This window comes from Diachasma alloeum, unplaced genomic scaffold (assembly GCF_001412515.2).
Source record: "Diachasma alloeum isolate Michigan unplaced genomic scaffold, Dall2.0 Dall_scaffold_00295, whole genome shotgun sequence".
In the NCBI taxonomy this organism is placed as follows: domain Eukaryota; kingdom Metazoa; phylum Arthropoda; class Insecta; order Hymenoptera; family Braconidae; genus Diachasma; species Diachasma alloeum.
In genome coordinates, this window is record NW_021680434.1 from 1,033,627 (window position 1) to 1,048,820 (window position 15,194).

A 15,194-nucleotide genomic window follows, 5' to 3' on the forward strand; every position below is an offset into this window, starting at 1 on the left:
TGAAAAAATAAATCACTCGCAAAAAACGCAACAACTCCGGCTAAAAATTCCGCTTTAAAACCGACCGCCCGTTGTCTCAGCTCACGTGACCCGCAGGTACCACTTCATTTGTTACATCACGCGCAAGCGTGCCTCCCCCTCTCCACCCACTCGCGAAAAAATTCACTAAAAACCCGTTCCCTCCGACTCCTCATTATCTAGACCGATGCACTCGTCAACGAGACACATCGGCGATAAAACAATTGCCGGATGACAAGAGAAAGCACCGTGACACCACGTAAGTACAATATGTTCGCTAAAATCCCCCTAAACCTCGTAAAAACCCCCGTAAATCCCGTAGTTCTAACCAAATCAATTCGCCAGGCCCTCGAAACGCCGGACTAAAATTTTAAACGATGAAAATCCGTCAGTCTCGTTGACGTTCCCCGTACTTGACGTATCCCAGCTTCCGGTCACATCACTCCACCCCCTCCCTTCACACCGTAAAAAATATTTTATCATTTTTCGTTTTTTTTTGGTGAAAAACGAGTTTTTTCTCGATTTTCTCCCGTAAGGAGAATCATTCCCTTCTGTCGTGCATCATTCATTGTTTATTTCATTTTGTTAAATTGAGTAAGATTTCTTTTCAACTAATTTTGTCAGATTTTCAACTTAGTTGAATGCTATCATCATCATTATTCGTGTTATCCCTTTCTTCTGTACAACCGATTGTCTTTTTACGGCTCTATCTCTCCCCTCAGCCCTTCGATAAAATGTTAATAGAAAATAGTATATTTCAGCACGTGTGGGGCAATATCGTCTTTAACGTGTGTGGGGTTTACAGCATGAGCCGAAGGCGAGTGATGTAACCACACACGTTAAGGACGAAATTTCCCAACAAGTACTGAACAAAATTTTATGTCACGAAGCCTGAAACCGGCTGAATTAGACACGAGACGCGAAGCGTCGAGTGTGTAATCCAGCCGGTTTCAGGCATCAGTGGCATAAATTTTATTTATGCACACTTGAATGAATTTGAAACATCACATTTGAAGAAACCATCGGAAAGCTCACTCTCAGCGAAATTCAGGAAACATTCGAAGTTTTCAACACTCATCATAAAAATCAAATCAACCAATATAGCTATCGTAATCATCTTTTAACTTCGACTTAATGGCATTGAAACAAATATTTTAAGCTGTGATTGAATTCATTTGAAGCATGATATTCAAAGATATCCCCGGAATCCTGATTTTCAAAAAATACAAAATTTTTGCAAATTTTCAAATAAATCAAAATAACGATTATTGCGGTCGCCAACATCTTCGAACTCGGTCGAAAGGACATCCAAACAAATTTTTTAAGCCATCATTCAATCAATTTAGAACATTTTCTTTAGTTATCGTGGGACAACCGATTTTCGAAAAAATTCGAAAATTTAAAAAACTAATCGATGAGTTAAATTTTAATTAATGGCGATTAATGGGGTTCGACAACACCTACATTTGAAAGAAAGATTCAATTCCATCCAGTCATTGGCGAACAATTTCAACGATTTATTTATGCACAACAAGTGTTTAAAAAAATAACAATTTTTGCAAAATGTCATTTCAACGATATTTAAATATTCTTTTTTTTCAAAATTTTCGCGCGCAATTCAATTGCTAAATTTCATGATTGAAAATACTTAAATTTTTATTGTGGCCTGCGTCAAACTGAAAGATATTTGGATTTCTCAAAAAAACGTTTTCTCCGATTAATTTTTCAATTTTTTTGGTTGCAAAAAAAAAACTATCATTATACTATACTGAAAAGAATTGTTTTGTTTCAAACAAAAGACTTTACAGTTTTAATTATTATTAGGCGAGAGTGGGGTGAAATGGACACTAGACTTTTGTTTTAATTACTCATAACTCAGAAACAAATTTGTCAATTGAGCTCAGTGTAGGCGCATCCCAAAGGAAAAGAATTGTTCTTTGCAATGAAAAAAAAATTATGACATTTTATCAACATTTCAACCCATCATTAACATTTAAAAAAAAGGCAAAAGTGTCCATTTTACCCCAACCTCCCCTAAACATCTTTCATAATTATTATTAAACTTTATATTATTAAACTTTACCTTTAAAATTATTATTAAACTTCATTATTAAACATCAATTATTATCGCTACACGTATAGGGGAGGTTGGGGTAAAATGGACACTAGACTTTTGTTTTAATTACTCATAACTCAGAAACAAATTTATCAATTGAGCTCAGTGTAGGCTCATCCCAAGAATTGTTCTTTGCAATGAAAAAAAAATTATGACATTTTATCAACATTTCAACCCGTCATTAACATTAAAAAAAAGGTAAAAGTGTCCATTTTACCCCAACTTCCCCTAAACATCTTTCATAATTATTATTAAACTTTACCGTTAAAATTATTATTAAACTTCATTATTGAACATCAATTATTATCACTACACGTATAAGGAAGGGTGGGGTAAACTGGACCCTTGACTTTTTTTGAAATGTTCATGCCGTGTTAAATTGTTCCTGAAATGGGATAATTTTATTTTCCAATAGAAAGAACAATGATTCCTCTTTGTGATGAGCACAGGCTGAGCTCAATTGATAGATCTGTTTCTGAGTTATGAATATTAAAAAAAAAATCAAGTGTCCATTTTACCCCATCCTCCCCTACGTAAAAACCTATTATTACATTTGACTAAAAACAATTATTACTATTTCTCATAATACATTCTTCAATTTTACAATTATTATATTTTGTAAACTCAGTATTTCCGTTCAATTTTCCCCGCAAATTCCGAAAATTCCCCGTTCTCCCAGGACTGCCCCCACCCCTCCCCACCCGAAAGTGCCCCCACCACCGCTCAAACCTCAGCCGGCGGCCGGTCTCCTCGGCAATATAAACACGAGCTCTCGCCCCAAATTCAATCAGTCGTAACTCGTCCGCTACGTGAGTGAATGTCCCCGTTCATAAACCGTTTCATTTAGTCCGAAATCATTGACCTCGAGCAATTCCGAGTCGAATCCCGAGTCAGAATAGTTTTCCCCGACTACTTTCCCCACTATTTACCATTCTCCGTTCATTGTTTACCCTTCGAGACTTTGTTTTGACTCTCGAAGTCTCAGAATTCGTGGAATTCAGGTATCAAACGACAACAATCTTTCCGTTCGCTTCAATTCCCTTCAATTCTTCCCCAAAAAATCCTAAGTTTTATCAAATTGACCGCCGGAATCACCGATTTTTCTCCCGTTTCATAAAAAAAAAGAGCTCGAGTTGAGAACAAGCGGAAGTCACTGGAGATCGAGAAATCCCAGTTGAGCCAAAAAAAAAAAAGATGGAGGAGGTAATGTCGAATCTGAGGGCATGTCTGCAGACGACAAACGGAGGAGTCCCCCTGGAGCACGTGAACAAGGACTACAGATCCCTGGAGGGTGAGAACATCCCCTACAGAAGGCTGGGGTTCGCCACCCTGGAGGACTTCATCGCGCAGGTCCCTCGGGTCCGTCAGTACCGAAAGTGCGGTGTGGTCTACGTGGAGGTGATTCCGAACGAGAAGACGGGGCACCTGGCGGCCCTCATCAGCAAGCAGAAGACGTCGAAGAGGAAGCCATCGAGGCTGGAGATGACGTCGAGAAGACCGACGATCAGTGGCGCAAACCAGGGAAGACCGAGGTTCAACAGTCAGGGGGGAGTGCCCCAGTTCCCCAGGAGGAGCTACCAGCCTCAGAGGCCTGGGGCTTACCCAGGGGGCAGGAGCTACCCCCTCAGGGGCAGTGGACCTGCAGAAGGTGGGAGAAGCTACCCTCGAAGTAATGGAAATGCAGAGATCAGGAATTATGGGAGACCTGGAGGAAATTCTGAGAGACCTGGAGGAAATTCTGAGAGACCTGGAGGAAATTCTGAGAGATCTGGAGGAAATTCTGAGAGACCTGTGACGACTTATCCCCCAGGACCTGTTATTAAGCCAGAGCCAACGGTGAGGATTTATCCTCCAAGAGCTGTTGTTAAGTCTGAGCCACCGGTGACGACTTATCCTGCAAGACCTGTTGTCAAGTCAGAACCAACGGTGACGACTTATCCAGGCTCTCCACCGAGGGGAGAGCCAATTCCAGTGATCACGAGCCACCAAAATTACCAGAATTACCAGGTGAATGATGACTCGTCGATGCCCAGGTGCCCTCAAGCCTTCCAGAATCGAAACAATAATGGTGGGAAGGTCAGCCCACCCCAGACGCCTCAAGGATTCAACTTTAACGAAGATTTTCGAGGGAATGGATTCAGAGATGTCCCTGCAGGTGATGTCAATGCGAATGGCTATGGCTCGATGACTCCACAGGTGGCTTTTGGGGGAAACACCAGGGAGAGGACGCCTCCTCCTCGCAGGGTGGTGAGGTCACTCAGTGAGAGGCTGAAGAGGCCATCCCCAGAGCCTGCGCCAGTCGAGAATGCAGCGATGGCCTCTGGTTTGAAGAATGGGGAGGGCTCCTTTGGGCTCTCCAGCCCTCTCACTCCACCTGCGGAGGCTGACGACCCCAGGGGGGAGCTCAGTGCTCTAGCCATGAGGCTGAACCTCTCGGAACCCGAGTACAAGACGCTGAATGTGGGCAAGGGGGGCAGGATCAGGCTGTTCAGTCAGGTGGTGGTGGGCAAGCACAAGTTCAGCAGCTATCCCTGCGACGCTGTTAACGAGGTGGAGGCTGCCAAGCTGGCGGCTGGGGCGGCTGTCGGGGCGCTGCTTTCGTTGCAAGGACCTCCAGTCGAGTTGAGGGTCACTGAGGACAGGGGGCTCGTCATGCAGAGGATTCTGGGGATCGTGGATGGACATCCCAATGGGGTCTTCAGGGATCGACTGCCAGGGTTCTACAGGGAGATGCATGGCGAGGTGTTGCCTGAGGACTGGGTGGGACTTGTCGAGCAGTGCAGGGAGCTGGCGCTTGAGAAGGGCGTGGAGAACTCGGTTATCGTGTGCAGGAGCCTCCCGGAGGTCCAGAGGGTGAGATTTTTATTTTCGGTTGGGGGAGAGGTGGGGCTCGTACACTGAGAGAAAAACAAACATTGTCGAACAAGTCTTGTTTGGGCTAGGAAAATCGCTAGTTGACTGAATTTGAAAAATCGCCAAAAAAAATTTGAAATTCGAAACCGTCGAGTAGTTTGTGAGATACTTGATAAAATATTTATTGATAATATATATTTTATTGAATATTTTATGGACAAGGGGTTGAATATCTCGGGAACCGCTGGCTGATTTCGTCCATCCAAAATAATAACCTTGAATATTACAAGAGCTAGAATCATACCAAATTTCAAATTACTATCTTCATTTTTTCTCAAGTTATCGTGGGTACACTGAGAGAAAAACAATCACATTGTCGAACAAGTCTTGTTTGGGCGAGGAAAATCGCTAGTTGAATGAATTTGAAAAATCGCCAAAAAAGAATTTGAAATTCGAAACCGTCATGTAGTTTGTGAGATACTTGATAAAATATTAATTGATAATATATATTTTATTAAATATTTTATGGACAAGGGGTTGAACATCTCGGGAACCGCTGGCTGATTTCGTCTATCCAAAATAATAACCTTGAATATTACAAGAGCTAAAATCATACCAAATTTCAGATTACTATCTTCATTTTTTCTCAAGTTATCGTGCGTACACTGAGAGAAAAACAATCACATTGCCGAACAAGTCTTGTTTGGGCTAGTTGAATGAATTTGGAAAATGCCAAAAAAGAATTTGAAATTCGAAACCGTCGAGTAGTTTGTGAGATACTTGATAAAATATTAATTGATAATATATATTTTATTGAATATTTTATGGACAAGGGGTTGAATATCTCGGGAACCGCTGGCTGATTGCGTCCATCCAAAATAATAACCTTGAATATTACAAGAGCTAGAATCATACCAAATTTCAAATTACTATCTTCATTTTTTCTCAAGTTATCGTGGGTACACTGAGAGAAAAACAATCACATTGTCGAACAAGTCTTGTTTGGGCTAGGAAAATCGCTAGTTGAATGAATTTGAAAAATCGCCAAAAAAGAATTTGAAATTCGAAACCGTCGAGTAGTTTGTGAGATACTTGATAAAATATTTATTGATAATATATATTTTATTGAATATTTTATGGACAAGGGGTTGAACATCTCGGGAACCGCTGGCTGATTTCGTCCATCCAAAATAATAACCTTGAATATTACAAGAGCTAGAATCATACCAAATTTCAAATTACTATCTTCATTTTTTCTCAAGTTATCGTGGGTACACTGAGAGAAAAACAATCACATTGTCGAACAAGTCTTGTTTGGGCTAGGAAAATCGCTAGTTGAATGAATTTGAAAAATCGCCAAAAAAGAATTTGAAATTCGAAACCGTCGAGTAGTTTGTGAGATACTTGATAAAATATTTATTGATAATATATATTTTATTGAATATTTTATGGACAAGGGGTTGAACATCTCGGGAACCGCTGGCTGATTTCGTCCATCCAAAATAATAACCTTGAATATTACAAGAGCTAGAATCATACCAAATTTCAAATTACTATCTTCATTTTTTCTCAAGTTATCGTGGGTACGCTGAGAGAAAAACAACCATTGTCGAACAAGTCTTGTTTGGGCTAGGAAAATCGCTAGTTGAATGAATTTGAAAAATCGCCAAAAAAGAATTTGAAATTCGAAACCGTCGAGTAGTTTGTGAGATACTTGATAAAATATTAATTGATAATATATATTTTATTGAATATTTTATGGACAAGGGGTTGAATATCTCGGGAACCGCTGGCTGATTTCGTCCATCCAAAATAATAACCTTGAATATTACAAGAGCTAGAATCATACCAAATTTCAAATTACTATCTTCATTTTTTCTCAAGTTATCGTGGGTACACTGAGAGAAAAACAATCACATTGCCGAACAAGTCTTGTTTGGGCTAGGAAAATCGCTAGTTGAATGAATTTGAAAAATCGCCAAAAAAGAATTTGAAATTCGAAACCGTCGAGTAGTTTGTGAGATACTTGATAAAATATTAATTGATAATATATATTTTATTGAATATTTTATGGACAAGGGGTTGAATATCTCGGGAACCGCTGGCTGATTGCGTCCATCCAAAATAATAACCTTGAATATTACAAGAGCTAGAATCATACCAAATTTCAAATTACTATCTTCATTTTTTCTCAAGTTATCGTGCGTACACTGAGAGAAAAACAATCACATTGCCGAACAAGTCTTGTTTGGGCTAGGAAAATCGCTAGTTGAAAATTGCCAAAAAAGAATTTGTTTGGTTCGAATTTGAAAGTCTCAAACATGAATTATTGTTCTGCTTTCGACAGCAACGAAATCGTTGGCTCGAGAGGCGGATAATTCTATAGAGGAAAATTTATCAACAAATATTTTATCCCTCAGTTACAAGATTGCTATCATATCGTTATTATTGTTTTATTTAAGGGTTCATTTGTTGTCTGTAATCTATTTTTGCGACGAAATTTTTTTATTCCAACGCACTCTCTGCGTGTTTGACACTGAAAAATCCTTTTTTGATAATTTTCAAAAAACTATTTTCTTAGCACAAGTANCGTTGGCTCGAGAGGCGGATAATTCTATAGAGGAAAATTTATCAACAAATATTTTATCCCTCAGTTACAAGATTGCTATCATATCGTTATTATTGTTTTATTTAAGGGTTCATTTGTTGTCTGTAATCTATTTTTGCGACGAAATTTTTTTATTCCAACGCACTCTCTGCGTGTTTGACACTGAAAAATCCTTTTTTGATAATTTTCAAAAAACTATTTTCTTAGCACAAGTAAGATTGTTTGAGAACTTTGTCGTTTCTCTCTCAGTATATGAAAAAATTTAATAAAAATTCGATAGAAAATTCTGGAAGAATTCTATTAAAATTCTAGGGAGTTCTCGGTAAAGATCTATTTGTTGAGAGTGAGGCAAATGAAACGAAACAGCCGAAAAACGACTATTCGACGCAATTTAAGCAAAAAAAACATTTTTTTATTCAATTTTGTTTATTATCTTCTTTTATCGGGTGTACTGATGAGAGTAATAATTTTCTATCCGTCTTATAATTCAATTGATTAGATTACCAATTATATTATTTTTCAAATTATCAATGAAGATAAGTAAATCTCAATTATTGCAACTTCTCATAATATTCCATTAAAATTCTAGGGAATTCTCGATAAATGTGAACGGAAATTAAAAATATATTGACTTTTTCCTATCAAATATGCGGTACAACCAGCGCAAAAAACACGTACAATTCTTCAGTAGAATTCCAATAGAAATCCTATAGAAGCCCCAGAGAATTCCAATAGAATTTTTTAGAGAATTCCCTAGGTTTCTATTGAATTTTTTCATTCGCAGTGAACCACATCTATTCAATTCGAACGAACAATTCCTCTGTGTACATTCTAGAATAATTCCACCACTCCATCAACTCCATCGTCTGATAATCCCCTAATCTCTTATTTCAGATGAAAACCCCTCCGCTCTCCCCGAAGCGCGAGCGCCCCCTCCTGAAGCCCCCCTCGGAGACCCCCATCCCCCTGCTGTTGCCCTCGAGCACCCTCTGGCCAGTGTACGTCTCCCACGTCTCCTCCACCTCAGATGTCTGGATACGTCTTCTCGAGGACGAGTACAACGAGAAATTCTACGAGATGTCGCATCAGCTCAACGCCCACTACTCCTCCATCACCGAGTCGGCACCCTCAGTCGTCATCCTCAACCACTACGTCACGAAGGTCAACGACGAGGTCCACAGGGTCAGAGTGGAAGCCCTGGACCCCCTGACAGGCGACGCCGAGATCTTCTTCGTGGACACTGGTGACAACGACGTTGTGGATCCCTCCAGGCTCTTTCCACTCGACAAAAAATTCCTCGAGGTGCCACCGCAGGCCATCAGGGCCTGCCTCTCTTCCCTGGAAGAGATCGCAGTGTGCGATACAACCACTGAAATCGCTGAGAAACATCTTCTCGGCAAGACTTTCTACATGCAAGTCTTGAATCGAGATTATGATGAACTCAGCCACGTGGTGGTGGGAGTTTTCTATGACACCAACAGTGAGACTGATGTCAATGTTAATGAGAAGATTTCACTGGAGCTGCACCACGTTATGGAGCTGTCGAAGCCCGAGGCGCAGGTTGCTGTCAAGGGGAAATTGCTGGAGGTGTTTGTTTCACACATCGAGCAGAATGGAGATGTTTACCTGCAGGTAAGGAATTGTGGCATTTGGGTGCCCTTGAGGGGGGGTTTTGCAACAAAAATGTCAATTTTGATTTGTCTAGTTTCTCGTTCTTTTTAAACATTTTTTTTGAAATGTGGCAGATTTGGTTGGGAATTGAAAGCTATACAGAATGAGTTTTTTAAAATTTTTTCGTAAAATTTTTCATTCTTTTCAATTTTTTTTTCATAAAATACGAAATCATTTCGATAATGAAAAGGGTTGGGGGAAATATCAGCAGTTTTAATAAAGGTTATTGACATTTTCTGCTAAAAATTTCCAAAACAAGAATTTTAGACCTGAATTATCAGTTTTCTACTTCTTTTAAAAGATTGAATGATTGAAAAAATACCAAAGGAAATTTGTTGGTGGAACTTTTGATTATAGATAAATCTCAAAAACAAAAATGTTGAATTTCAACAATTGCATTTTCTCGTAAAATCTCTCGAAATGAATTTCAAAAGCAAGAATTTTTAATTTACCTCATTGATTTTCCACTTTTTAAACATTGAATAACTACAAAAATCCATAAAACATCAAAAGATATTTTTCATTGGAAATTTAATTCTTCACAAACCTCAAACATTTCCTCCTGAAGCCACAAGTTACCGACATAATTACCAAAAACTTCAAAAACGTCAATTTCCTCCATTTCCTTAATTTTAATTTCCTCATTTTACGATTTAAAATAATTTCTCAATCCTTCATGAACCAATTTCTTGTCCATAAGTGAAGAACGGTGACATGGCGATTCTCTTCTTTTTTATTGGAATTTTTGTAAAAAAAAATTAATTCAGTAGCGAAGTGGTAAGACAGTACAAGTCGATTTTGACAATGGACCAGTTTTCAATGAATATCTCGGAATCTAAGGCAGATAGCAAAATTGCTGTTATAACCTTCTTTGTAGAGCCGACCGAGTGCTACAACAAATATAATTACGAAAATTTCGCTATCTCGCTTAGATTCGAAAATATTCCTCAAAAACTCAACTGGGAGATGAGTCGACTTAAACCGTTTTGCCACTTCGCTACTAAATTCTCCGCAAACTTCAAACATTTCCTCCTGAAGCCACAAGTAACTGACATAATTACCAAAAACGTCCTTAATTTTCTCTGTTTCCTTAATTTTAAATTCCTCATTTTCAATTCAGAATAATTTCTCAATCCTTCGCGAACCAATTTATTCTTTATAGGTGAAGAACGATGGCATGGCGATCCTCACAAGTATGCTGAATGGTCTTCTGGAGGGAGTCATGGAGGACGAGGGACTCCTGAGCAATGCCATGGTGAAGGGACAGCTGGATCCTGCGGAGGTTTACCTCGCCCAGAAGCCTGATGGCGACTGGGTGAGGGTCCAGGTGTCCCCCAGTGCCCAGGATCATTCCCTGAGGACCATTGACTCTGGAGAACGTGTGGAGGTCGACCTGGGGAAGGTGCTCAGACTGAAGGAGCTCTCTGACCCTCTTGCAAGGTTCCCAGCACAGGCCATCAAAGTGGAGATGAATAATCTTGGGAGGACGAGGTTCAGTGAGAGGGTGGGCTGCAGGCTGAGGGAGCTCGCTGGTCCTGGGGATGTTATACTCTGCAAAGTCGTCCAGGAGCCAGTGTTTGGGAGAGCTGCTGTTGTCGAGTTGTTCAAGAGGTCTCAGCCTGAGAACCTGCTGATTTCGATCAATAATACTTTGGATCTGGAGCCTGAGATCATCAAGTGTGGGGATGGGAACAATAACGTCAGGAGGAAGAGGCTGGAGAGGAGGGGGAGCAAGAGCAGTGATGACTCACTGAAGGGACTCAAGGGACCGAAGATTCCGGGAGTTGGAGAATTCTTCAATGTCAGGGTCACTAATCTCGTGCCTAGCCCTGGGAATTTCGTCGTACAACCGTTTGAGGAGAAACCCAAACTTGAGGTGAATTTTTTTGGTTTTTTGAAGGGGGAAGAGGTGGAATGACAATTAAATTGTTCGATTTCTCCCTTTTTTATGATTTTGGGGCTTTAATTATGTTGGTCGTGGAAGATTTTTTGAGAAAGTGTTGGATTACTTTTTTTGACAATTATTTATAAAACTAATCGTTAAGGATGTATTTGAAAAATTGAGGAGAATAAAATATTGAGTTCGGGGATTTTTCTCCGATTTATTTTCTATTTCTGGTCTAATATTACATCACATTTGTTGTTTATTGATTGATTAAAATTTTAATTCTTCACAAAAAATGCCTCCTGATGAATTTTATATTAAAATCAATCTTTATGAGAAATTAAACTGGTCAATTGTTCCCCTTTTTATGATTTTGGGTTTTTTAATTATCTTTGTCGTGGGATATTGTCGGAGAAAATGTCAAATTACATTTTATTATAAAACTAATCGTTAACGAGGTAATTCAAAAATTAAGGAAGATAAATTTTTTTGTTTATTTATTTAAAGTTGTATCAATAACGAGTTTCTTAGCGACAATAAAAAAATTGAATCCATGGTCATTCTCTCTTTTATTTTGTTGATTTTTGCGATTATCTTGATAATTAGGATTTTAGGAGAAAATGATAAATCAATTTTTTTTGTTGCGAATTCTAATTCTCCACACGAAAAAGTTTTTCACATGTTACGGTAAACTGATAAAAAATCAATGTGTGAATTTCTCTCATTCTGTTCATTTCAGTAATTATTTTGTTAATTTGAAGTAATTTGCAATTATTCTGTTGATTTGATTCGCCCTTAAATTTCAAAGTATTCATTAAAAACTGCCCGAAGTCAGAATCAACTGGCAGCTTCGCCAGTGATTTTCGGTTGTTTAATTGTTAACGGTTGCATTGTAATTAATTATTAAATTATTTTCATTCCAGGCAATGATGGAGGCTCTCCAGGAAGCTTACAAGACCGTTGACGTACCCAAAGAGACGATCAACGAGCTAGAAAAGGGGAGGGTTTATGCTGTGAAGAATTACGATGGATATTGGTATCGGTGAGTCATCAATAAAGCCAAATAACTCTAACAATCTCTCGGACACAATTTTTCATCAACTTTGTCTATGGAGAATGGCTGATCAAGCACAGAAACACTTCACAATAAAATGAAATTGGTGGAAGTTCAAACTTTGGGAGGGGAATTTGGAATTTAATCTTTCAAATTTTGTAAATTTGGAGAGGTCGATTGGAATTTGGACATTTTGCATGAAAAATTGAAGCTGAAAAATTATTTTCAGTGCATGTATTAATCGAATATTGGATGAACAATCGGTGTCTGTGCATCTGTGCGACTTTGGGAACATCAATGTCGTCACATTGAGTCAGGTGCAACCACTCAAAAGAGAATTCTTCGATCTACCGTATCAAGCTATTAAGGCTAGGCTAGTTGGTAAGCCCAAAGTCTGGTTCTCTATTCTATTCTTTGTTCATCATCTTCTAAATTATTGGATCAACTTTTCTCAAGCGTAATCCTTTCCTTGGCATGTCTTGTGGATATTTTCTTCCTCTGAGCAAAGCAAGAAACAAAAATGTTGAATTTGAATTATTACATTTTATTTTTCTTTATTCAGTACGTAATTATTTCAGTAATGAGAAGATTTGGGAGGGAATATGGACATTTTCATCTTTTTTGTTAGAAATTCTCGGTAATTTTTATTCTTGAGATAAATCTCAAAATGGAGACGTTGAATTTGAATCATTCTAGTGGATCTTTCTTTCTTGAATACGAAATTGTTTCGGCAATAGAGAAATTTAGGAGGAACTATTAAGACATTTTTTGTTAGAGAATTGAAAAAGCTGTAAAAAAAATTATTTTGAAATTTTCTCGTGAAATTTCTCATTCTAGATAAATCTAAAAAAATAAAATGTGGAATTTCAATAATTGCATTATATTTTCTTTATTTTTCTTTATTTCGTTGATTTTCTTCTTTTCCTCACTTCACGCATTGACAATTCTGCTGCATCCTTAATATTTGTTTAGATTGAAATAATGAAACAATTAATGAATATTTTCTTTATCGGCCAATTCAGGTATTCAGCCAATAAGCGGGGATTGGTCTCTCCCAACATGCTTACAATTCCAAAAATTAGTCGTGAACAAGAACTTCGTATCCGTCATCAAGCGATTAGAGCACGATAATTCCACTCCGTCCAGTACAATCCTGGGCTTGGAATTGATTGATGTCACCCTGGAGGATCGGGACATCTACATCCACAAAGTTCTCATCGACGAGCGACGGGCTCTTCCAGAGGCACCCTAAGCTACATCCTTGGACAGAAGATATTTATTTCCATTAATTTATCAACTCTAGACACTAGAATTAAACAATCATTCCTCTAAACGTGCGGAAGAGCCTAGCAAAAAGCTTTCCTATTTTTTTTTAAATCTGAATTCAGTGGAAAACTGACAGAACTCATGAAACGTAGAAAATCGATTTTCCACTTTCGGTTAATTTTCAAATTATCTCGATAAGGAATCATTTTAGAGAAAAAAGCCACAAGATATTTTCTGCTGGAAATTTAATTCTCCACAAAAAACTTCTTCTGATATTTTCGCCTAAATCCAATGGTTTCCGAGATAAATGCAAAATTAACAATTATCAATGAGGAATTCGAGTTTTTTACGTTTTTATTCTTCAATTCTCGATTAATCAACGCCATTATTAATTAATCTTCTCGTTAGTGTCGCCTTAAAATAGTAAAATAAGACTGCTTGTAATAGTCAAGACCTTGGGTAATTCTCTTCGAGGCATTGTTTATTTATTAAATACGAAATTCAGCACTGAAACTGTAGAATAAGTCTCGCAAATCATTCATCAATCAGTTAATTATTTCCTAAGCGAACTGATTTAGAGGAAATCATTAAGACACTTTATTAGTGAAAACATTTTCAATAAAAGAAGTCTCCCGACATTTTCTCGTAAAATAACTCATTGTCAACAATTCAATTCAGACAATTTCATAATTAGCAGGATAAATTATGAAATTCTCTAAACTTTTTGGTGTTATTAATCACCTGATTATCTGCTGAACGAACGATTTCGGAGAAAAATATGGAGATTTTTTTTTCGTGAGAAAATTTCTACCAAAAACGTCTAAGACTTTTCAACTTTTTGACTTAATTCAATAATTAACGAGTAATTACGACTTTCTCTAAGGAAAAATTAGAAAATTTTGAGATTACTTCGAGTTTTTGTTGGATTCAATTGACGATTCTAAAAGCCCATTTTTTACGGAGAAAAAGTTAACATAAATATTATGAATTAAGTACTAGTGATAGTTTCTAGGAGTAGGAAGAAACCTTTAAGTGCACTGTAAAATGATATAATAGTTTAATAAATCAGTTTAGAAACGAAAAAAAACGTTTTCGTTATTTCTGGAGTGTGAAAGATAATTGTATTAGTTTTTCTGATGGAGTGAAAACTCAACATGAAGGGAGAATATTCAGAGGGCTTTCACGTTGAAGAAAAATCGTTAATACGATTCGTGAGGACTGAAATTTGGAGGCAGTGGAGAAATGAGATTAGTTTGAAAATTTTTTGGATATTATTTTTAGAAATATCTTGGAAACTAGGTTTCGAGGAAAGAATTGGGAGACATTTTTTGTGGGGAATATCGAGGGCCACAAAATAGGTCTTTTCTCATGTAAATCCAATAGCTTCAGAGATATTCACAAAATAATTTGCATGCAATCTTTGAACTCGTCTACAGACGAACTATTGAGTTCTTATTATTTTGTGAATATCTCCACAACTATGAGGTTGATAGAAAAATATTGAAGAACTTATTTTGTAGCTCGGATTTTAAAAAATTTGAAGTCTGATTTTTTGTTATTGATGTGTTGAAGACTAGTGGTCTGAGTGAAAATGTCAAGATTACCTGCTTTGTAGTCCATGAAATTCTCTATAAAAAATAGGAAACTCTTGGCTAACTCTACTGCTGGTAGACAAATTCTTTACCAAGTGTAACCTCTCCATATGACCCCTATCATCCTTAAG

At 37.7% G+C, this 15,194-nt stretch overlaps 1 protein-coding gene across 3 annotated transcripts; it reads left to right on the forward strand.

Moving 5' to 3' along the window:
* Nucleotides 1-192: 192 nt before the first annotated feature.
* LOC107039259 (tudor domain-containing protein 7) lies at nucleotides 193-14,552 on the forward strand. 3 transcript variants are annotated; one of them, XM_015258781.2, is made up of 7 exons: nucleotides 193-277; nucleotides 3,260-4,987; nucleotides 8,490-9,227; nucleotides 10,429-11,142; nucleotides 12,075-12,193; nucleotides 12,435-12,586; nucleotides 13,228-14,552. In XM_015258781.2, exons 2-7 carry the CDS (start codon nucleotides 3,329-3,331, stop codon nucleotides 13,455-13,457), a joined length of 3,612 nt encoding a protein of 1,203 aa, XP_015114267.1. In that variant the 5' UTR covers nucleotides 193-277; nucleotides 3,260-3,328; the 3' UTR covers nucleotides 13,458-14,552. The 3 variants fall into 3 exon arrangements, with proteins under 3 accessions (XP_015114267.1, XP_015114269.1, XP_015114268.1); XM_015258783.1 differs by lacking the exon at nucleotides 12,435-12,586 and having other exon boundaries at nucleotides 13,228-13,431; XM_015258782.2 differs by lacking the exon at nucleotides 193-277 and having other exon boundaries at nucleotides 2,953-4,987.
* The last annotated feature ends 642 nt before the right edge of the window (nucleotides 14,553-15,194 follow it).